Source organism: Vidua macroura, chromosome 5, assembly GCF_024509145.1.
Source record: "Vidua macroura isolate BioBank_ID:100142 chromosome 5, ASM2450914v1, whole genome shotgun sequence".
Lineage (NCBI taxonomy): Eukaryota > Metazoa > Chordata > Aves > Passeriformes > Viduidae > Vidua > Vidua macroura.
The window spans coordinates 3693832-3715502 of record NC_071575.1 but is presented as its reverse complement, the minus strand read 5'-3'; the positions used below and the strand labels follow the sequence as shown (position 1 = coordinate 3715502).

Genomic DNA, 21671 nt, shown 5'->3' with positions numbered 1-21671 from the left:
GTTGTACCCTGTAGCCACCTGGTGCTCCACAAGGCAATTATTTGAAAAGAATTCACTTTTCTTTGAAAAGAATGGGCTGATCATTTAGTCTTCTCCTCACTTCCCTCTATTCCCTTCCTAAAATCATGCTAAAAGGAGGTTGAATGACCTTCAGTCATTCCTTTACTTTCCCCTGCTGTAAGCACCACAGAGATGGTACAAAACTGTAGTGGGAGGAGAGTCAGGGCGAGCAAATCCTGTCTGTCAGGTGGTCTCTGTGTCAAAACACAGCCCTGAGCTGCATGCAGCTACTGTGGGGCTTGGGGAAGGGGGAACAGGGCACCTGTGTGGTGTCTTGGCCAGGACTCAGGCTTAACACTGTGTTAGCTCCACAGATCAAGTTGCCCTTTGCAGCATGCTGAGAAGGCATTTCAGGCTCCCTGATCACTCCAGGCTGAGTGATGTGAGACATCCCCCTCCACGGCATGTTCCAGATTAAAACCTCCCATCAAATCCATGTATCCCCTGTTCTTTTTAACAGGGAGCCAAAAAAAAAAGGGAAAAATAACCCCCATGACTGAGACAGGTTTGAAAATTTAATTATAGACTATGTTCTGATAGAGACAAGCAAGAGAGCATTATATGTGATGTATTTGCCAACAAATGTGAGCAGGGAGCCAAGGTACTGGGCAAAAGGGAGTAGACTGGCAGCAAAACCCTTGGAATAGTGCTGCTAAAAGCCAAGTCTCAGTGAAGCCCTGCAGCCAAATTTACCCAAAGCTTGAATGGAGCTGAATGAATTGATCTTTTTTAACTGCTGTGGTCCAGCCTAAAGCCCTCCTTTTCTGCACACCTGGAGTTAGGTGAGGATGCAGCCTGGGCTTCCCCATCTGCACCTTTCTCCCAGTTAAGACATACTCCAAGGAAGAGCAGATTCCCAGCAGTAAGGCAGGCTGGCCCTCCCTCTGCCACACTCCCAGTTTTGAGGGCTGCATCAGACCTGTGCCATTTTAAACCCCTGTGATTTTTGCAGAAACCTAAATGACCATGTGCACAACAGGCTTTTCCTAGGAAAGCAAGAACCAATTGGACACAACAGATAAACTGGTTCCAGCAAGCATTTGGCAAATGGAAGATCTAGCCCTGCAACTACTGCATTTAAAGAGGAGAAAGGAGGACTACAGGTAACCAAAAAGTGGTTCAGGACCTCAAGAGACCATTGTAGGAAGAGCTGAAAGCTTTCTGCTGTGGTAGAAGAGGAAGGGGCATGGATCAACCTGTGTGTTGAGGAGCTCAGCTCCTCCCACAATGGCTCTGTAATGATTAGCTTCACCTTGGCAGCAAAGAGGCTTATTTAAGGGAGAATCAACTCATGGCAAATAAAGATATTAATCCATCCACATATAGCAAAGCTGAAAGATCAGGTTGCTGAGAGGGACAGGGCTTGGGGTTGCTGGTCAGCAGCTATTCTGCTCGTTTGCTGTGGTTCTCCTCAGCAGCATTACAAGTAAAGCACTCCCCAAGCCAGCATTTATAACCTGGCCATGACCAAAGCCTACCCTGGGGACTTTAGTCTGAGCTCTGTATGCAACACCCATGCAGGAGGAGGGAGGGTGGCTCTGCTCTGGCTACTCCTCCAGTATAAAACTCCTTCCCAGGACCAAATCTGTATCAAGGCCCAGGAGAGGTCAGTCTGCAAAAATATCAGGATGCTTCAGAGGAAGATGCTGGGGGCATGGGCAGAGAGAGCTGGAGTAGAGGTAGCTGTGGCTGAAAAGGGCTGGGGGTGTAAGGCACTTAGCCCCCCCCTAGTTAGTGAGGGGTGTGACTGGGCTCTCACTCTTTCATTTTTGTGGTTTGTGTTGCTGCCTTCTGCAATGCACACACCTGCTGTTTGTTGTGATTTTATTTGTGTTCTGCGATGGGGTTTGTAGTGTGTGTGTGGTTTGGTTGGTTTTTATTTTCTCTGGGATAACCAGAGATGAAGTTGCAGCCTGTGAGCTGTGGGCAATTTAACACAGGGCATGCAGGCTGTGCAGCTTGATCCACTTCTGTAATAAGTGTGTTTGCCTCCTGCTAAGGTGCTCCAGCCAAGGTCAGTGGAAATAAACACTACGGCCAAGCTGCTTGAGACAATTAACAGAAAGCATAAAGAGAGCCAATTGGCCCAGGCTGGTCAGATTAGGAAACAACAGCCTTTGCAAGGCTGTGGTTCAGAGGAGGGAGACGTCTTTCAGCAGGAACTTTTGTCAAGTCTCCCTTGACTGATGCAAACCAGCATGATTGTACTGAAGTCAGGGAAAGATGCTCTTTGATCCTGGCTGCATGCTTGGCATGTGTGAGCTGAAAGATTTTTCTGAATTTATTTAGCAATCTGCTTAAGATTTCTTTTTTCTGTTTGTTTGTTTGTTTTGGTTTTGTTCTGTTTTTTTTTTTTTTTAGTCTCCCTGCAACTAGTTCTCCTTCTAATATTTTTGATGATGTTAAGACAGGGAATCAGCTTGTCAAGAGACTATTTCTTCTGTAGGATTTTTTTTTCTTTTTTTTTTTTTTTTTTTTTGCCAAGGAGCTGGAAACCACAGAGGTCCAAATGAGCCCTGTGGATATCCACAGCAGTTCTCTACCAAGGTGCAAATCTCTCTGACAGGCTGAATAAAGCCACATTTGCACGATGAGTTCAGCAAGGCTGGTAGTGGAACTCCCTGAAACTCCCTGAAACCAAAAGGTGTTTCCTATAAATGTCTGTGTTAACACAGCCTTGTGCAGGGGGATAGTTTTAATCAAGCTGGGTCTGGGAAGCCAGGATGTTTTTGACTCAACCTGAAGTGTGTTTTGTCTTCCTTTTGACCAGAGGACAGGAAAAGATTTTGTAGTAAAAAAACTGCTGGCAACTGAGGCATCTCTCTTCTGGCTTTATGATCACTGTGCAACCAGGCTTAAATGTTCTGGGAGCAAGTTCCACCAGCTTGTTTCCAGCCATGGTAGGTCCTGAAATAGCAGACATCAGACCTATGACTGGTTCTTTGACCTAGCAGTGCTATTTTGGCAGCAGGCCCAGGGTTAAACATAACAAGAGTCATTTTCAGTCCTTGCTCTCTTGAAGGTCAGTGGCCCAAATGGTTGGATGTTTGTCTTAGCTGTTTCCGGACAAGGTCTGCATTTTGTAATGATAAGGCAAAATTTAGAGATCCTCATGTTGGCGATCTCCTGCTGACTCTAATTGGAAAGCATGTTTTTCCTGAAAAAGGATGTCAGGATTTGGTCATTGGCAATTTTAATTACTTTGACTCTCTTGAGCAGGGTGATTTCTTGTGGTTACTCTAAAGGCTCACTGCTCCCTTTTACCTCCAGTCCATGAGTTTCACAGGATAGTGCAGCTCCTTCTTAGCTTTAAGCCCATTAAGCCTGGCTTAGCAGAGTCGCCCGCTGCCAGGTGAGACTTTGACGTCCATTCATCTGCTCAGGTCACATGGAAGAAGCAGTCTCCCTCTTAGCAATCAGTCTGGCTCACTCTAGCTTGCCAAATGCCTTCTGAGATGAGCCTTGTCCTCTCTACAGCTCCCTTAGAAAGCTATCAGAGAGGTCAGCCACAAATTGGTCCCATTTTTTCTGCCAGAGCTCTTTGGCCTTGGCTTTCTCATCCGGTAGCATGGCACTGTATCTGTGAGGAGGAGGAAAGTCAGTGTCAGGCAGGAGACAAGGGGGCAGCTATTTCAAGAGCAGCACCGAAATGAAAAGGCAGGAGGCAGCAAGAGATTAACCCTTGCAGGACATGCCTGCACCACACAGAGTAACAGGGTATATAACAGGCAGGAGCCAAGGAATTTGCAGGAAGACCCTGGGCATCACGTCCAAACTATTTTTTGGACATTCAGAACTGTCCAGTTAATAGAAAAAGGGGTTAAGCACACACACACAAACAAAATGCTAATTGTTTTCCTGTGTTTCCCAGATGAGTCATGGCAAACACTGCAGCAAGTCAAATTTTGGCAGAAAAAGACAAGTGATACAAAGACATACAATTTCTCCCAAATCCAGAACCAGGTGGTGGAGGCAAGGTCACAAAGAATGGAAAAGAAGGAATACACTGGGGCATGGAGTCAGAGAAAGGCACTTGAGAACACAGGCAGAGGAGCCTCTGGGCTCCCTGTGGCCTGCCTTTGGACAAGACACACAGAGGAGATTTTGGATTGACAGAAGCCCAGCTCATGTGGCAGAGGAGACTCTGGGGCCAAAACCCAAATGCAAGCAAGGGGGGGAAAGCTGATAGTCTCCTTATGATTACTATGACAAGGTGAGAGAGGTGATGAACTTACTTTATGGAGTTGAGTGCAAGCTGTTTTAGGGTCCTCAGGTCAGCATTCATCCCTCCGATGGCCATGAACACCTCATAGAAGTCATAAGAGACTCCCTTTGCCCCAAAGATGGGGGGATCGTCGGGGCTGATCACAATGGGGTGCCCTTCAGCCATGAGGTCAGCTGCAGGGTGACTCCTCAAGTCAGCTACCAGCAGCAGGACCTGGGAGACAGCACCACGCCAGGTTATTGCTGCAGCTGTGTCACACTGGCACCTGCCAGGGCTGCCTGTGACAGCAGGTAGTGGTCACGGAGGGACAGGCTCCAAAGGACTGTTCAGAATGTTTTCCGCTCTGAACTGCTGCAGGAGGAAGCAGCTTGTCTCCACTGACTGTACAGGGAGATTAATTCCTTAAATAAACCACCTTAATCAAGTCCAGTGGGGTGAATAACTTGTGCTTATTTAGAACAATTTGACTGTGAGCAATTCAGGAACAGTCTTTTGGTCACACATTTGCTGTGGTGCTTAGCTTGAGGTGTCTGGGGCTGGTATCAGGGTTCTCTCCCTCAAGGCTTACACCAGTAAATCTCCACCCAAAGTGTCCTTTCTGCTGCATGCAGGGGACAGTGGCACCATGCTAATGTGCTGCAAAAGAGTCCCCACTGGTTATAAATTCTGCAAAACCAAGGACTTCCTGTTACAATTGCAGCTTGTCAGCCTCTGGCCCTCCTGGCTTTGAAGTATTTTCAATTATGTCTCTTAAGGCACCTCTGTGTCTCCAGGCCTCATCTCCACTAGGGAGGACTGCCTTCACGAGTTCCTCTGGACAGGAATTTAATTTTTTTTTTTTTTTCTGACTGGCATTACAAGCCTTATATATATTCACAGTGTATATCTACATATCAAACTGCAGCATAAGGTGCTGCAAAGGAAACTAAGCCAGCCTGTGTGTATCAAAACTTGTAGGTGCCCCCCAGCTGACCCTCACAGCAATGGTAAACCCCTTTACAGTGACCCAGCCACATCACAACATACCTGGTTGGAGATGGGACAGACTTCTACAGGAATATCCCTCTTCAGAGACAAATTTTTGGCTACTGGGTGTTTAATGAGAGCAAGTCCATGGCCAATCCTGCTGGTATTCAGTAGCAATGCATCCAGCACATTATTGTCTACAGAGGTGCCCTGCCAGTCTGAGCAGAGACAGATAAGAGTCACTGCAGTGCTGTGAGGAAATAAAGCTTCTCAAACTGCTAGATGATTTTGTTAAGAGAGGTCCCAATTTGTGAGATGAAAGGGTTGCTCATGCTCAGAGCTTCCACTTGCATTTTCAGTGAAACAGGGATCTAAATCTGCTCAGGATGTTGCCCAGCACAGAGATACCCACTCATCTCACCTGGCTTTAGATGTTTCAGTATTGCTCTTGCAGCTGAGTTAATTATGCTGGACTCCATTACTTGTCAATGGAGAGAAGTAACAATTACTGGGGAGTAGCCTGTGCGTTAGAATGAGATGTATTGTGGCTTAGAAGTGCTCGCTCCTGCCTGTGGCTATAAAGGGAGCCCAGGGTAACCAGACTTGTTGTGTTGATGTCAACATGCAACACACAAGGCACACGGCTCTCCTGGTTAGGATAAATCCCACCAATGCAGACTGAGTAATATATTGCCAGCAGTAACACATTGCCCCAGGAATGAAGGGTACATCAGTTCCTTTGATAAGCCTGTTCACTTAAGACTCGAGTCTGGCTCAAACATTATTTCACCTTTAAATGTAAAATGATGGTTGGGGGACTCTGCTGCTGCTGTGGATGGGAGGTGAGTGCTGTTCCAAGGGGGAAATGGCTACTAGCAACAACTCCTACATGTGACTCCTTGTCACACCAGGTCAAAGACGCTGAGCAATGTGACACCTACAGTCAAAAGCAGGGAGGGGTCACGTAGGAATGCCACAGCCCCAAACTGAGATGGGGAGAAGCACAGGGGAAAGTGGTTATGTGCATGTGTATGCACTCACATCCTCTTGATACAGCCAGCAAGCAAGCCAGGCTTGCTGCTTCTGCTCTCTGCAAGATTTCAGTCTTGCCTCTGAAAGCAATAACAAGCCTTGAGTTCTCATGCTCACCAGTCTCCCCAGCATGGAAGAAGTATGGCAAGTTGACCCCCATGGAATATGGGATGGTCAGGGCATCCTTCAGGTCCCATAAAGAATGACCTTCGTCCTCATCACCAACCTGGGGGAAGGCAGAAAGGTATTTTTGAGCACGCTTGGGAAGATGGTGGGACTCTCAGCTCTATATAAATGAGGTGCCAGCTGTGCTGAAATTACAGTGCTGTGGGGTAGGGAGCTGATTCTTTCAGGGGATTTTGTCAATTACCCTGAACAAAATCCTTAGCTGGAGGATTTGCAATTCATTAACACTGATTTCAGTGTTCTGAAAGCGGAGGTTCTGGCTCTGGCATACAACATATGCCATGGTATATATGTGGTTATATCACCAGGGGTTAATGTGAAGCCCCAGAAGAAATACAGTTACCAGGTCGAAGCCTGCCAGGGTGTCTGGGAAGCGGGCTCTGAGTGCCATGGCAGTGACGATGGCTTCTTTAATCTGGGAAACATTCAGCATCCTAGAGAGCAAGAGAGAGAAAGCGCTGCAGAAGCTGACTCCCATGGGCCTGCCTTCTCAGGGTTTGAGTTGTGAAATGGGGCCCCCAGGGGTATTTCCAAAATGCAAGTTGCCCTTGAATCTGACAACCAACTTCAGGTCTCTAGAGGAACAGCAGTAGAAAATTGATATTGTGAAACAAAACCCATGAATGACCAGGAAATGCCTGGCTAGACCCTGCTGTCACTTGTGTTGAGGCATGCTTGTCTAACTCACTGGATTTCCCATTTACCAAGCAGGGAAGGGAACACAACAGTGTGGAGAGAAAATGTTTAATTTTTTTTTGTTTCCTCCCGGCTGTTTTGCTGGGAGGTGAGGCAGTAACTGCATTTCAAGAGAGTTTTACATTTAGGTTTCTTCTAGCCCTATCAGACTTAAACTTCTCGGTGCATTTTGCAGACCGTGTCCGTACTCAAGCTGACCAGAGAGGCAAGCCAGCTCTGAACTGGAGAGGGCATTGTGCCAAACCAGAGCGAGTCAGTGCTGCCGAGAGGTCTGCTCTACTTGCTGAGGATCACCTCACATGACTTCATGGCATCTGGCTGCCTTGGAGAGCAGCCTTGTGCCCTCCTGCCCGGGGCAGCAGCACGAACATTCCGTACAGGGGCTGCAGGGGAGCAGCGTGTGCTGCACGGGGACCCCTGCCACACCGAGTGCCCATACTCAGGCACTGCCATCACTGCTTCGGTGTCTGCGGGCCAGGGGAGTGCATCCAGGCTTGGGAGGAGAGCAGGCACGGCGTGGACACGCACACAGGCAGCCCTGCCCGGGCTCATTCCCGCTCCCAGGGCTCACGGGCACTCCTCTGGCACGTAGGCAGACCCACACAGATGGGTTGTCACCCTCAGCCTTTCACAGGGAACGTCTCCAGAGTCAACGCCCGGCTCTAACGACGCACGTGGACGTCGCCGGCCAACTTTGGCGCTCCGGCCCAGCGTTGCCTCTCCCAGCCCTCTGCCCACCTCCGACACTGCACGGCTGCTCTTAGCCCTGCTCTGCCTCTACCTGTGCGCCGCAAATATAACCTTGGCTCCGGCAAAGTCTGGGTGCTCCTTCACGAACTGCCTGGTCACTTCCCGGTAGGCTGCCACAGACCATGATTTATTGTGCTTGGTGCCATCCAGTTCGTACACCTGCAGCGTGAAAAGGAGCAGTTAGAAGAGGTGTTTTACTGGAAGGTGGGAGAAATGAAGTGACAAAAACCTTGGGAGAAGCAGAGTGCTGTGGTCCTGAGAACAGGGCAGGGAAACAAAAGCAGTAAAATCTGTGCAGAATATTTCCTTCTTCAAGCCTCTACCAGCTGGCAAGAACCAAGGAGTGGGTTTCCCCCCTCCTATGTGATACAAGTTTCTCTGTGTTCAGACATGGCAAGCAAACGCCCTTGAGAGCCCTGAGGAGACCGTGACTTCTTACTCCTGTCTGAATCCAGCGCTGCAGTGTTTTGTCCAGCTGTCTGTGGCTCACACATGCTCTGTGCCTTGCAGTGGCAATCTGTCAGCTGAGGCAGCCCCAAGGCACGCGATGGCTGAGCTCCATAAGCTACCAGCTGAGCTGGGCTCCTGCTCCCCTCTGCCAGAGGTTTGCTTCATGACCTTGAGTCAGTCATTTAGTCTTGCCATGCTTTCCCAGGTCTCTGGCTGCAAAATGGGAAAAATAATCTTTCTGGCATGCTCTGTCTCATCAACTTGCTCTGGAGGTTCCTCTCTACCAGAGCTGTTCTCAGGGCTTTTGCCCTGATTTCAGCAGGGGTGGAGACCCTGAACTGATACTAACCCACAAAGGCCCTGCCTGCAGTCGCTCACGGACAGCAGCTGAAACCACTCCATCAGTTCTCCTCTCACCCTTCTCACCATTCTTTTCTCTGTCACCTTTCTCCTCCAGCCTTCAACTGCTCCACTTCACCCCCTAACTTCCTCTCTGGTGCTGTCCCTTGCAGGGATGCCCCTCGCAAAGCCCCACACCCTGTCACAATGTGATGTCCCCCTTGCAGGCACCAGCAGCAGATGCTCAGAGGGAATTTTCCCCAGCTGCAGCCCATGGGAATGTGAGACTTTACACAGCTGAATCTGCAAACACAGCTGGGCTTAGGGGGCTTTTCCACAGTGTTTGCTGTTTCACACTAAATCCCAGTTTCATTTACTTTACCTCAGGGGCCGCTTCTGGCAGGCTTTGCTGCAAGGAGAGCTTTTGCAGCCTCAGCGCTGCTGTCCGAGCCTTGTGGAGGATCTCCAGCCACACGAGCATCTTGCTATTCCCGTCACACCCTGCTCACCTTGACTTTCCCTGTGAAGAATTTCCCTGCCCTCTCACCCCAGCTTCAGCCTGGCTGTCCCTTCACTGCCCATGCTGCCCTTCATCCCAGCATGGCCACGGCTCCTGGCATTCCCTGCCGTGGTACCCAGGCTGCAGGCAGCCTGCCTGGAGCTCACAGCATTGGAGCTCACAGCGCTGGAGGTCACAGCACTGGAGCTCACAGCTTTGGAGCTCACAGCATTGGAGCTCACAGCTCTGGAGCTCACAGCTTTGGAGCTCACAGCATTGGAGCTCACAGCTCTGGAGCTCACAGCTTTGGAGCTCACAGCATTGGCACTCACAGCTCTGGAGCTCACAGCTTTGGAGCTCACAGCTCTGGAGCTCACAGCTTTGGAGCTCACAGCATTGGCACTCACAGCTTTGGAGCTCACAGCACTGGAGCTCACAGCTCTGGAGCTCACAGCTCTGGAGCTCACACCTTTGGAGCTCACAGCACTGGAGCTCACAGCATTGGCACTCACAGCTCTGGAGCTCACAGCACTGGAGCTCACAGCACGTCAGCTGCCGGCTGCGGGCGAGCCCCAGGGCTCTGCAGGCTCCCATGGCTGCTGCCAGCAGCAGGAGCTGGATGGGAAGCAAATCTTCCCTGCCAAGCCTCTCTTCAAAAGGACTTACAACCGTGTCTAAGGGCTGATGGTAAAGGCAGGGTATTTTCCAGTCAGGCCCACGCACTTGTATCAAGGCAGATACTCTTGGCCTGGAAAGCTGTGTGGCCTGAGGGGACGCCAGCGCTCACGCTGCCTCACAGGCATTTTGACATTGCTGTTATTTTCTCTTTCCAGGTACCCCAAAGACAGGTGGTGGCTGAATTCAGATCAACTGGCTTATGGCAACCCCCAGCAAAGTAAGACTCACGTAAACTTTGTGGACTTCTCCACGTCCTTTTTTTTTTTTTTTTTTTTCCCTTTGCAATACATCCTTCTCCTCTCAGGCACAATAGACTGATAGAACTCCCACCCCCACTGAGTCCTGCATGGAGCTTGGCTGGAGAATTGCATGGGAAAGGTGTGTCTGCAGTGACAAAATTGTCACTGGGGACATGGGAACACTTAGGGTGGTGTGGTCTGCTGGTGCCTGGGGAGGCATTTGGGCAGGGTGGGTTTGTAGGACAGCCTGACCAGCTCTGGGTGGCACGCAGGGAGAAAGGCTTGAGCCATTACCAGATTTTGGTGTTAATAGCAATGAAAGGAGCAGTTCATACTTCATACACACAGCCAAAATTTCAGGTTGTCTGCAGATTGTGGGAGGTTTGGTGTTCTGCCAATTGATTGACTCACCTGTTCAGAGTAATTGTTCTGAAATAAGCTGAGGATTTAAAATAAGGTAACTATTCCAGAATAAGTCTCTATCCAAGACAGGACATTTGTTCAGAGTAGCTGCCACAGAACAGGTGATTCTGGTGCAGACAAAACTGAGCTACATCTTCCCAATGAGCAAGAGTTTGACCCAGCTCCCAGTGTGACTGTACAGTGTAGTTTTGAGCCTATGTCACAGCAGGTACCCCCCTTAGCCATTAAGAACAAAGAATCTCTCAAGCCCTTGCCTATGCAAATCTCCAAGACAGACGTTTGAATACGATCAAGGTTTTCCAGCATCCTTAGAAGGGCAGGTATGCAAACATCCAAAAACTAAATTCAAGATAGGGCTTGAGAAAAGTTATGGAGAAATAAGGATTTAAAAGATCACTAGAGAAGCCAAACCCCACGTACCGCAGGCAGGATAGCTCTTATCTCAACATACTGTATGTTATCTTCATAGAGCTCCAGCAGCCCCTGGTAGAAATAGGCCTTGAACACAGGTGCATAGCAGATAAGTCCAGAGGCAATGAGAAAGACTTCTTCAAATCTTTTCCAAATGGAAGTCTGAGAAGGGTAGGCCAGCTCAGGGGCATCTGTCACCAGGGTCAGGTTTCTCAGCAAGCTATAGAAAAGGGAGGAGAGAAGGAATGAGGAGAACAAACAGAGCCTGTTTGGCACTGCAGTACAACAGTGACTGGTGCAACTAGGAAGCATTCAGGTCATTTTTCTGTCACCTGTATTTACTCCTCTAATGCCTGGCACAGAATTTGTATGATACATGTTGAGCTGTAAGCAGGGTAGGAGTAGGTGCTTAAAACCTGCCCCGTCCCTTTTTCAAGGAACGGAGTTACAAAAGCAAGTATGGTGCTTTTATATCAGTTATACTCTGCTACCCACAGTATCCATAATTTGAAAATCTTTTATATCAATTATACTCTGCTACCCAGGGTATCCCTAATCTGAAAGTAGGCATGAACATTACTCCTGCAGACAATATGTTTTCCCGAGACTCTTCAATGGAAGTCACAACACTTGGCCCTTTGTTCAGCACCTGAAGGGCAGACTGAGTTTACAGGAGATGCCATGTACTGGGCCACCACCAACCTGCTTGCTGAGCCCATAAGTTGTCCTGGTATATTTTGACCTTTGTATTGTCAAAATATGCCATCCAAAAAAAAAAAAAAAAAAAGCAAGGGGAAGACAGTTCTGAATCAGAAATCATTTTTCCCAGCCACTGAGAACAAACCTGATGCCCCACCTGCCTTGCTGATAGCTACTTCAGGGAAACTGCTGATAAGAATCTCAGTCCTGGCTTTTCCTTAGAGTGATGGAAATGTATTTATTTCCTCCATACACTCAGCTGGCATATAAGCCTCTTTCAGAGATCCAGAGAGACAGTGGGTAGTTTTATCAAGCAGACTTTAAGGGAGCCAGTAAATTGCAAGAATATCCAATTGTGGGTGACAGCTTGCATTTAGGACAGGTGGGCATCTGTGCCACACCACCATCCTCTGGCAAGCTGATAGCCTTCATCCCACCTGAAGCCCTGCCCCTGGCAACAGCCTTCCTTCTTCCACCTGAAGAGCAGCTCCTAATAAATTTCTCCTACCAGTGGGCAAAGTCTAAATGGCAATGCAGGGGTGCTTAACTTCATTCCTGGGTGGACAAATGGAAGCCATCACAGAAACCTACAGATGTTTTCTTGCTGGCCCAATGCTTATCTCGTGTCAGGGGCTAAGCAGGTTCAGACAGAAATACCTTCAGCCATGCTTCAGCTTTCATCTGGGTATATTGTTTCCCCTCAATAACAGCTACTGATCTTTAATAATGTTTCCTGTTTGATGTCTTGGCCCCCATCCTCGTGCAGTGCTCTGCTCTGTTATATGGGAGGTGTGGCTTTGATTTGTGATCTTATTATCTTCATCCAGGACACTGCTGTGGATGGAATTAAACCCCCACAGCCCCCCTACAGATGTAAAATGTGATCTGGTCCAAATTCATAAACTAAGACATCCTGGACAGATATGCCTTTTGAATCCCTCCATCCTGCCCATAAAACAGAGCCTGTTCCCCCAGGATTTGCCTGCTGTTTCACTCTCTAAGGATTCTCTTCCAGGGCCTGCAGTTTCATTTCTTCCTCACTCTGTTAATTTCTTTGCCAGGAACTATTTTAGAAGCAAACCTGTACCTAAAAGAGATGCTACTACTGTTAAGGATGAGACTTTTAAGTGCTCAGCAGTCAGGAAAATTCAGAGTTAAGGTTTCCACAGCAACTTGGGCTCTGCCCTCCCATGCATTACAATAGGGGCTTTGGTGCCATTATCGCAGGACCCTGGGCAACCCCAGCTACTGTTCAGTAATCCATGCAACCAGGGAAGACCGAGCTGGACCACGGAAGGGGCGGGCAGCGAGGAGCAGGCGGCAGCCGGAGACACCACGGCATCTCCCTAGAAACCAGGAATGCAGGAGTCGGGAGCATCCCGAAGGCGCTGATCCAGCAGCCGGAGCCGCGGAGGGGGCAGCCGCCGGCAGAAAGGGTGTGCTGCTGCTCATCAGGGAGGTTTCGTGTGGGAAGGGCTGGGGGAAGGAGAATTTTCCCCTTCCCTCGCGGCCGAAGGGCAGCTCCCCTCCAGCTCGGCACCTGCCCGGAGCCGGGAGCCGAGCGGGGCTGTTCCCACCGGCGCTGCGAGCGCCCAGGGAAAAACCTCCCCGTGGATCAAAAGGCCGTGCAAGCCCGTTCTCGCCACTCCAGGCAGCTCCGTTTCAGATAAGGATGGGTGCTTAGTCGGGCTCCCACCACTTTCTCCCCTTGTCCTGTGAGAACTCGGCTCCTCCAGCAATGAGCGCACGCAGGGCTCTGCTCCTGCCTTTAAATCTGGCTGTACAAACTCGCTGTTGTTTACTTAGCCTGTGCTCTTGGGCTAGAAACAGCGATAAATCCCCACACCACCCTGCTCCTAAAAGCACATAAATCAAATTGTACTTCTCTTTATAATCCCCTTCCCTTTGAGACTGATTATTGATCCTTACAACTGTTGAAGATTTATTGCATTATAGTGATCCATCCTTGATCACCAGATAATCTCCTAAGGGTTTGGGGGCTTTTGCCATCAGTAGCTCATGCAAAGCTTCATAAATACATTAATTTTTTGCTTCTTTTCTGGAATGGGCCTTCACCAGTGATCAGGTGCAGACTACAAACAGCCTTCCATGTCATGTCATATATGCACTGAACAATGCTATTGCAACGCATATGCCCAAAGGGGCACGGCTAAAATGACCAGCCAAGGATTATTTCTTTTCAGCTGTGGGTTTGCTTCCTCTTTTCTTGGGTTTTTTCCCCGTTTTCCTTCCCTGTGCTATGTAATACAGAAGTGAAAGGTTTTGTTGCCTTGTTTTTAAAGGCATTCTTTTCCCTGCTCCTTTTTCTGTTCTCGATGGGTAATTATGCCCCTCTCCTCACCGTAGTATCTAAATGTCTTCCAGTGGTGCATTAAATAGTGTGACTAACATCTGTCACATGTGGTTCATTCGCTTTCTCTCGCTCTCTCTCATCCCCTCTTCTTCTCCCCAAGGGGAGACTTGTAGAGGGAGTGGAGTGCTTTGTTTCTGTAGTGGATTTTTATTCCTTTTTTTCCCCCCTCTCACTGCACACACTGCCCTATTTTTCTGTGAGATAAGGCAGTCAGAAGACAGAGGGGAAGGTGATGGCAGCCCGGGCAGCCACCAGTGCCCAGGGGAGTTGTCCCTGAAGCCTCGGCCGTGGTGTCAGCTCCCTCACAGATGACTTCATCCTGGTGATAGAGAGCTCTGCTGGGCATGGCCTCAGTCCCTGTGCTGCTGGTGGGGGGTGTGCAGTGGTATTTTACAAATATCTGGAATGTCAATGCTGCTTCCCTAAATATCTGGGGGCATGCTCTTGCTTTGGAGATGGCAGCCATTATGTTGCTTCTTGAGGGAAAGAATGGCATTCTCCTGTATCGTAATTGATTGTGAAGAAAATAAGTGAGGATTGTTTTTCCTTTTAAGTAGGAAAGCAAAATTCCCTTCCTTTCACTGTCCCTTGGCCTGTGGTCTCCTGGCTCTCCTAACAGCATCCTTTTGGAAGCTCACCAGTAACACAATACTCTGGGGTCTTGGCCCATGAGATGTGTGTTTTGAATAGGAATGATTAGACTTTCTCTTGAGGGAAACAAACAAAAGGAGTCCCTTCCAGAGCACACACACACAAACACACACACGTGCACGTGCGTATATGTACCTAAAAATGCAAGCAGCAAAAAAAATCTTGCAGATTCCCCTCTCTTCCAGCCCTTCCCGGTCAGAAATGCTGTAAGGTGAAAGAGGTGCAGCTTCTCGAAACATTTCCATTGTTCCTTCACATTTGCTGATCCACCCTGTCTTGCATGAGAGCCCTTCCCTGCTGCCATATTCCCTTGACACTTCCTTGAAACCACCCAACTATCCATCCGTTCTTTCCTCTGACATCTGCTTTCTCTCAGCTTGTCAGTGCTCAAGGGCAAAGAGGAGCGCAGGAGAGAGGTAGCCTGGGATGCACATGTTCAAGAGACTGGGAGAGTTTCCAGAAACTGAGAAGCAGAACAGATTGGGGCCTATTCCTGGCTAGAGACCTATTTCCAGACGGCCAAAAACATTCCTAACCCCTAGACTAGTGCCCAGGGATTAGATGAGAATAGAGGGGAAGTGCCTCAGTGTGGCTGTTGTTGGTGTGTTTGCACATTATGCGTAATGACTCCTCTGTGATTTTGTGGTGATGAGCACAGAAGGGCAAGAAATGAAGGACAACATACTCAAATGGATAAGTGAGCACCCAGGACGCCAGAGATCCAAGTTTGTTCTTGGCTCAGGCTCATGTTTGCTGAGGAAAATCACTTCATTGGCTTCTGCCTCCGTTTCCCCTCCACATTTGAGGAGACCCTTGCACTGAGGCTCTGTGCAGCGCCTGCCACTCTGAAGCCCTGCTCTGACTTGTGGCCACTAAACACTGTCAGGCAAATACAAAAGAAGAGGAATGTGGCAGTACTGCCTCTGAAAACAAGTGTTTCCACACAGGAACAGAGGGAGCCACACAATGCACAGCCCCGGTCACCCAGGTGTACAGGGTACACAGGATGCCCTGCCCTTCAGCCTCTGCCAGAACAGAAAGTGGCATCATGCCATGGAAACACAACTTAAGTGCAATGAAGGGCTGCTCCTGAGACACTTCTCAGTGCCCAGTGGAATTGCTTGTGCTTTAAGGAAGTGAAGCTGTTTCAAAACCCAGTCTCCTGCACATTATTTATGGGTCTCCTGGTGTGGTTGAAGAGAGCTGGTGCTGTCATCTTTCCTTCCTCATCACTCCCAGCAGAAATGGAAGGGAGCTAATGGGGAACCAGTTTTCTCTCTGGAAGACAGAGATCGGTGACTTCTCACTGGATCTTATTTCATCCATGATGTGTCAGGGCAGTTGAGCCTCAGGATATAAAAGGTCAAGAGCCCAGGGTCTGGCACTTTCTCCTTCCCTTCTGGACTTCCATAAGAGAGGGATGGTGGATGCCCTGGAGAGTCAGACCCCTGTGCCCTGCCCATTGCTGGTTTTGGGGAGGGAAGGCAATGCCACAAGCTCCTCAGCTTCCCAACCTGACCTCCTTCCCAGAACTGCAGGGCACAGAGCCCAGACAGCTTCCACGTGGAGGGGATACCAGCTCACTAAGAGTTAAAAGCTCTCTATTTAAGAGCACACAACCTCACTGAAGAGCACTGCAGTAAAACCCACCAAGCTTCACTTCGGAAATGCTGGAATTAGGGTCATCTGCATTGCCTTAATCCAGCCCTCTCCTTGTGTGTTGGCATGGCAATACTGTCTGTGATTACACGACACCCCAGACGTTTTTTTCTGCAGACCCCAGGCCCCGGAGCGCCACGGACAGCAGTGCCCTCTGAATGGATGGCTACTCAATATTTTCCTTTGTCCTCATCGCTCAGTGTCTGACTTCATGCATTATTTAGCGTGCTCTCTCCAGCCCCCCACACACCACGGCAGAGCTGCATGCTTCCTCTTGGCCTTTCCAGCAGGGCTTTGTCCCGGGATCAACAGCCCTGGATGGGGAGATAGGACTCTGTCTTCCCATCACCACTGGCTGGAGAGGGAGCCAGGCTCTTCCCAGCCACCTGTAAGTGAATGAATGCCAGGTGGTTCAGACGAGCCCAGCCCTGATAAAAGGCTGCCAGCAGTAAAGGCAGGAGCTGCCTGCAGGGAAGGGAGCTCCTGCAGGAGGGTGAGTGATGCTCTGGGGGACCAGCTGAGGTGTGAGCACTTGGACAACTGCAGGAGCCTTGCCTGCAAGGGCAGAAGCTCTGTTAGCAGGAGGGTGTTTGAGGGGAAGGAGCCCCAGACCAGGCAGGGGTCCCGTGTGTGGGGTTCCTTGGCTCAGCCAGTGACCAGGAGGGCAAGCCACAGCTCCTGGTGCCTGTTGGCAACGAGTGCCTCATGCTTCCAGGTGCTGGGTGCCAGTGGGGTTTCAAAGGCAGGCCTCAGAAAATAAGTTTGTTGTTTGGAGGGACAGTTGGGTTGGGTTTTGTTTTGGGAAGTTTGAGAGGTTTTGCTAGTGCCATAATTAACGTAAATTGCCCAACTTCTTGCTCTGAATCAAAACAGTGATTTTGCAAAGGGCTTTTCTGCTGTTGGGGAGAGCCTGTTCAGCTACCTGGCTTCCTCACCCAGTTTTTGGATACCTCACTGGATGAGGCACCGTGCAGCCCTGTCCTACACTGAGAGCCCATTCAGCCTGGGTGCTGAGGGGGGTTGGAGACAGGTCTCATAAATCTACTTCAGCTACTGTCCTCAGCATGTCTGAGGACCAGAGCGAGCGTGCACAGAAAAATTCAGTTTTTATGCTCCCTGACTCCGGTGTACTCAATGCTGCAGCCTTCAAGCTCTTATCTCGCCGTTTCCTTTTTCACGTGCACAGCCCTAGACACGGAGCTCCTCGCTTACGGAGCTCCTCGCTTACGGAGCTCCTCGCTTACGGAGCTCCTCGCTTACGGAGCTCCTCACTTATGGAGCTCCTCACTTGCGGAGCAGCGAGCGAAAGGGAAAGCCGGACCAGAATGCTCCCGCTGGCCGCACAGTGGAGCTCCAACAGGCTGGCCACCCCCCCCTCCACTCACCCTCTGTCAAACTCGGCCACGTCCCTCAGCTGTCCCCGGTAGGCGTCCAGCAGAAGCCACTGGGAGCACTGGGCTGGCGGCGGGCGGGCAGGGCGCGGCCGGGAGAAGCGGAAGCGCACGGAGCCCGCGGGGGTGAAGCAGATGTAGCAGTCGGGCAGGTAGGAGGCATTGAACACCAGCCAGCCCACGCTCAGCATGGCGAAGTCGTGCAGGTGGAGCACAGCACCTGGTGGGGGACAAGGACGCCCTGATGAGCCCAGGCAGCCGGGAAGAAGGCTTAATGTGGGAGCAGTTTGTTTGCCCATCCGGGGGTGTCTGGAAATGCTCCGAGAAGGCTGTGAGAGAACTCTCCCTCTGCTGCTCTGCCTCCCCCAGGCTGGAGGATGTGGTCCCTCCACATCAGACACTGGGCAGGCAGAGCTTGACAGCTCCCTGGGAGCACAGGGCGGGGGGGGGAAATCAATAGGGAGCTCTGCTTCTCCACTGGGATGGAAAATGCTCCGAGTTATTGAAGGTCTTTCAGGCAGACTTTGCTGTGAGCTGGCTCAGGCCCCATTGTCTTAAAGAGAAACTTGCACAGGAGGCAGCAGTTTACAAGGCATGCTGGCTGAAGCACACCTGAAGCAAGGCTCTGTCTCTAAGCTGTTTGGATCCCAGCTTCAATTTTTGTGTCTAGTGCGTGTCTCTTCTTTCCACTCTCTGGAACTCTGGCATACACCAAAATCCCAGACCACGTTACTCTGGGGAATTGCACTCGGATGCAGAAGTACAATTTACTTCTGTGCCTTATCAAAAGCATGCTTGCTTACGTTGTACATCTGCTGCTGGCCAGCACGAAGGGCCTCTGGGGCACTCTGTTATTGTGCAGTATGTGGGCAGCTGCCAGTTTTCCTGGCACAGGAAGCATCCTCTGTATGCTCACCTTCCTTACCATTTCATCTTGCTGAAATCTCTCCTTTTCCAAAGACTCCTGCTGTTATTGGTGCTTGAACTATGCCTCACCTTTGTAAAGGGAAGATACTGTGAGAGCTGAAGTCTTAGATATGCATTTTATTAGTCTAGGGGAGACCTCTTAGTCAAAATAGCTTTGATGCCCTTAAGGGTAAAGGGAGAACATGAACAGCAAGAACAAGACACAAGACTGGTATGTATTTGACATTAGATTACGTTCCAGACTATAATTTATAGTGGACTAATCTAATATAGACTCATGTCTATGATCTCCCACTGCAGAGGGTCTGGTTGTAAAGATGCTGAGGAGCTGTGGTTGCTGCTCTCAGCAGAGCTGGTGCACCAGACTGGGCATGCTGCAGCTGTCTGACCCTCCTCTGGCTGGCAATGTCACCTTCTTCCCTATGAGAGCAGCAACAGACATTACAATTGTGCTTGAAACAACAGGAACTCCCAGAGGCTCTGATCAAATCCTCCTCAAACAGCTACAAGGATGTGATCTTGGCCCTAAAAGCTTACAGCCCTTGCAAAGAATCCAAGAGCCCCTTTAAACATTGCCTGGATTGAAAAGAGTTAATTGTTTGTTTTGTCTCCCACTTGGTATCAATGATACTGGAGGTGAAGAGGGAAGTACTTTTAAATTTCTCACTGTTCAATTCAGCCATGAAAGGACAATGACATTTCTGACACACTGATTCTTTATGGTAATGGACTGGGATGCTGCAAGACTGGGATCTCCATCCCACAGCGGAGACTGGGAGGGAGAAGTTGAGAAGATTGCTTAGGGCCACATCCCATCTGGCCATAAACACTTCCAGGGATGGGGCAGCCACAACTTCTCTGGGCAACCTGTTCCAGTGCCTCACCACCCTCTGAGTAGATTTACTAATATCTAATCAAAATCTCTCCTCTTTTAATTCAATTCTGACCCCCCTGGTCTTGTCACTACCTGCCCATGTAAAAATGTTGCTCTCTCTCCTTTTTATAAGCTCACTTTAGGTGCTGGGAGTACACAGGCTTTGACTTGTACACAACAAGCAAAGAAAATAAAGATTTCAGTGTTAGAGGTAGCCCCTTCCTCCTCTAGTGTCCCCAGACTTTCCAGCACACTTCCAGGTCTGCTGCAGAAACACTTTCTGGGGGATGCAACACTTTTGGCTGAGATACAGAATAAGGTTGGTAGCCTGTTCATGGAATGTGTATGTGGGAAAAAGAGAGGCCCTGGCTGGAACATGCTGAGCAAATGGGGATGTCTGTCATTTCTTCTTGTCTTTGCTTCCTCTGTCCCTTCTCCACTCTTGAAAGCTTAAGGATCCATATTGTAAGTTAAACCAAATGCCACAATTGCTGGAAATGTGTATTCACCCAATCCATCCCCCTCTTCCTCTCTCCCCCTACCCCAACCCTGAGCTCAAAGTCAGGGCTTTTCCTGAAGCCCAATGAGCACAATTTACAGCTCTCAGAAGCTTGTCTCCCACATCCTGTGTTTTGTCCCAGCTCAGAAAGCAAAAGATGAGAAAGGATGAGTAAGATGAGACTCCTTAAGCCAAGCCTACCTTTAGGCATGCGCTTTAAGATGCTGAACACCGTGCTCTGATCAATGAGGCTTTTTGCCCGGAAGAAGTGCATGCTTGGAGGAAACTGTCCCGTCGTTATGGCTGTTTCCACCTCCTTCTTCTTGAGGTTTACGAGCTTTGTACTGAGCTGCTGCTCCTGCCTGCTCAGCACCAAGTTGCCACCTGTCTGATGGGCTTTCTCCTCCTGCATCAGGGAGTCCCGGTCCTTCCAGAGAGGGATGGGGAGGCAGAGGGAAGCCAGGCTCAGGAGAAGGTATGCCAGCCTCATGCCTTGCTCAGATGGAGGTTTCATCTCAGAGCTGCACCTTGACAGGGAGAAAAGACTGAGGCATTAGCAGAGGTCAGAAGGGAGCACCTCGGCAATGGGCTGCCAAGTTGTTGGCCCATCCTGCAGAGGCAGCGGGTTAATGGGATGCTCAGAACTGGCAGGGACACCTGGTACCAATGTCCCCTGAATTTAGGGCTAATGGATCAGCACACTCCCAATGTGCTGACTATGCACAGCAAGGCTGGGTAGGGTGAAGAGATGTTGCTCCTTGGATCACACTGGCAGCACATCGTGCAGTAAGGCAAAGGCCCAGCCCTGGAAGGGGGGATTGGTGGGATCAGGATGTTGCTTGCAGTCTAGGAGGGAGCTCTCATGTGCTGGTGCCAAGGTGCTGGCTGTGCTGATAATGTCCAGGTAAGGGACTTGGCTTGAACTGATCAGATCCCGATTCCCTCCCGTTGAGAGAAGATCCTGTTGCTCCCTTTTAGTATATTCCAGCTATCCAAAGGGTTAATTTACAGGCAGGATAACCCAGGGCTTTCTCTGCAGTAACAGAGGTGGGTCCTTTCCTTGCAATGCCAGAGGAAAGGGGATGGAAGTGAGACCATGGGAGTAGTAAGAGATCACAGGAGACAGGCACATGTGAACTCTGAGCTCTCCCTCCCCCCCAAAAATCACAACTGCAATATAATCCTTCAACACCAGGCTTGTGCCAATCTCTCAAGAGCAAAACAGGCTGGAGAAGGGCTCAATATTTTGAAATAAGCCTGTGTGAATTACATAGAGAGGCCCTGCTTGTGCAAGTGTCTTCTCCTTCCAGCCTCTCCTCCACCTGTAGGTCCACGAAGACATCCCCAGCCCCTTTATTGGGTCCTGGGGGTTGAAGGCGTGCTGGGGAGCAAACAGAGCAGGGGTGGATGCAGCCCCCTACCAGGCCTGGCTCTGAGCTTAGAAAAGGAAACATCCCCAAGAAAGTGTTATCTTAACCGTGGTGAGACTGACTCACTTACTGTCAACTCTCCTCCTCCTGGCATCCAGAGCTCACGCAGCCGCTGCCCGAGCGAGCGGGGAGCGGCTCTGCCTCCGGCGAGCCAGCGCCGTCCCAGCCCGGATAAGGAGAAAGATAAAGAGCAGGGTCCGTCCCGGCCGTGCG

The 21671-nt window shown here is 49.9% G+C and overlaps 1 protein-coding gene and 1 long non-coding RNA gene across 2 annotated transcripts in view; one reads left to right on the top strand and one right to left on the bottom strand.

The window, feature by feature from the left end:
- Positions 1–14045, top strand: part of LOC128807784 (uncharacterized) — a 20770-nt gene extending 6725 nt beyond the window's left edge. The window contains exons 2-3 of the long non-coding RNA XR_008437271.1: positions 10037–10098; positions 12715–14045. This is a non-coding gene — a long non-coding RNA (uncharacterized LOC128807784). The remainder of the gene's footprint in view (positions 1–10036; positions 10099–12714) is intronic.
- On the bottom strand, positions 558–21671 carry ADA2 (adenosine deaminase 2). Its single transcript, XM_053978349.1, has 10 exons — positions 21529–21671; positions 20230–20555; positions 17723–17948; positions 10964–11174; positions 7947–8074; positions 6813–6903; positions 6401–6509; positions 5312–5469; positions 4296–4498; positions 558–3640 (listed from the first exon to the last, which is right to left on the bottom strand). The coding sequence occupies exons 2-10, from the start codon at positions 20540–20542 to the stop codon at positions 3532–3534; spliced, it is 1548 nt and encodes a 515-aa protein (XP_053834324.1). The 5' UTR covers positions 20543–20555; positions 21529–21671; the 3' UTR covers positions 558–3531.

What these genes read in the sequence shown, in the direction of transcription:
- ADA2 (XM_053978349.1), bottom strand. Translation starts at nt 20,542, where the DNA reads ATGAAACCTCCATCTGAGCAAGGCATGAGGCTGGCATACCTTCTCCTG. An exon ending in CTTCCATGCTGGGGAGACTG is followed by an intron (nt 5,470 to 6,400) that starts GTGAGCATGAGA and finishes GTCTCTGCTCAG; the next exon opens with ACTGGCAGGGCACCTCTGTA. An exon ending in TCTGTCCCATCTCCAACCAG is followed by an intron (nt 4,499 to 5,311) that starts GTATGTTGTGAT and finishes GCTGTCTCCCAG; the next exon opens with GTCCTGCTGCTGGTAGCTGA.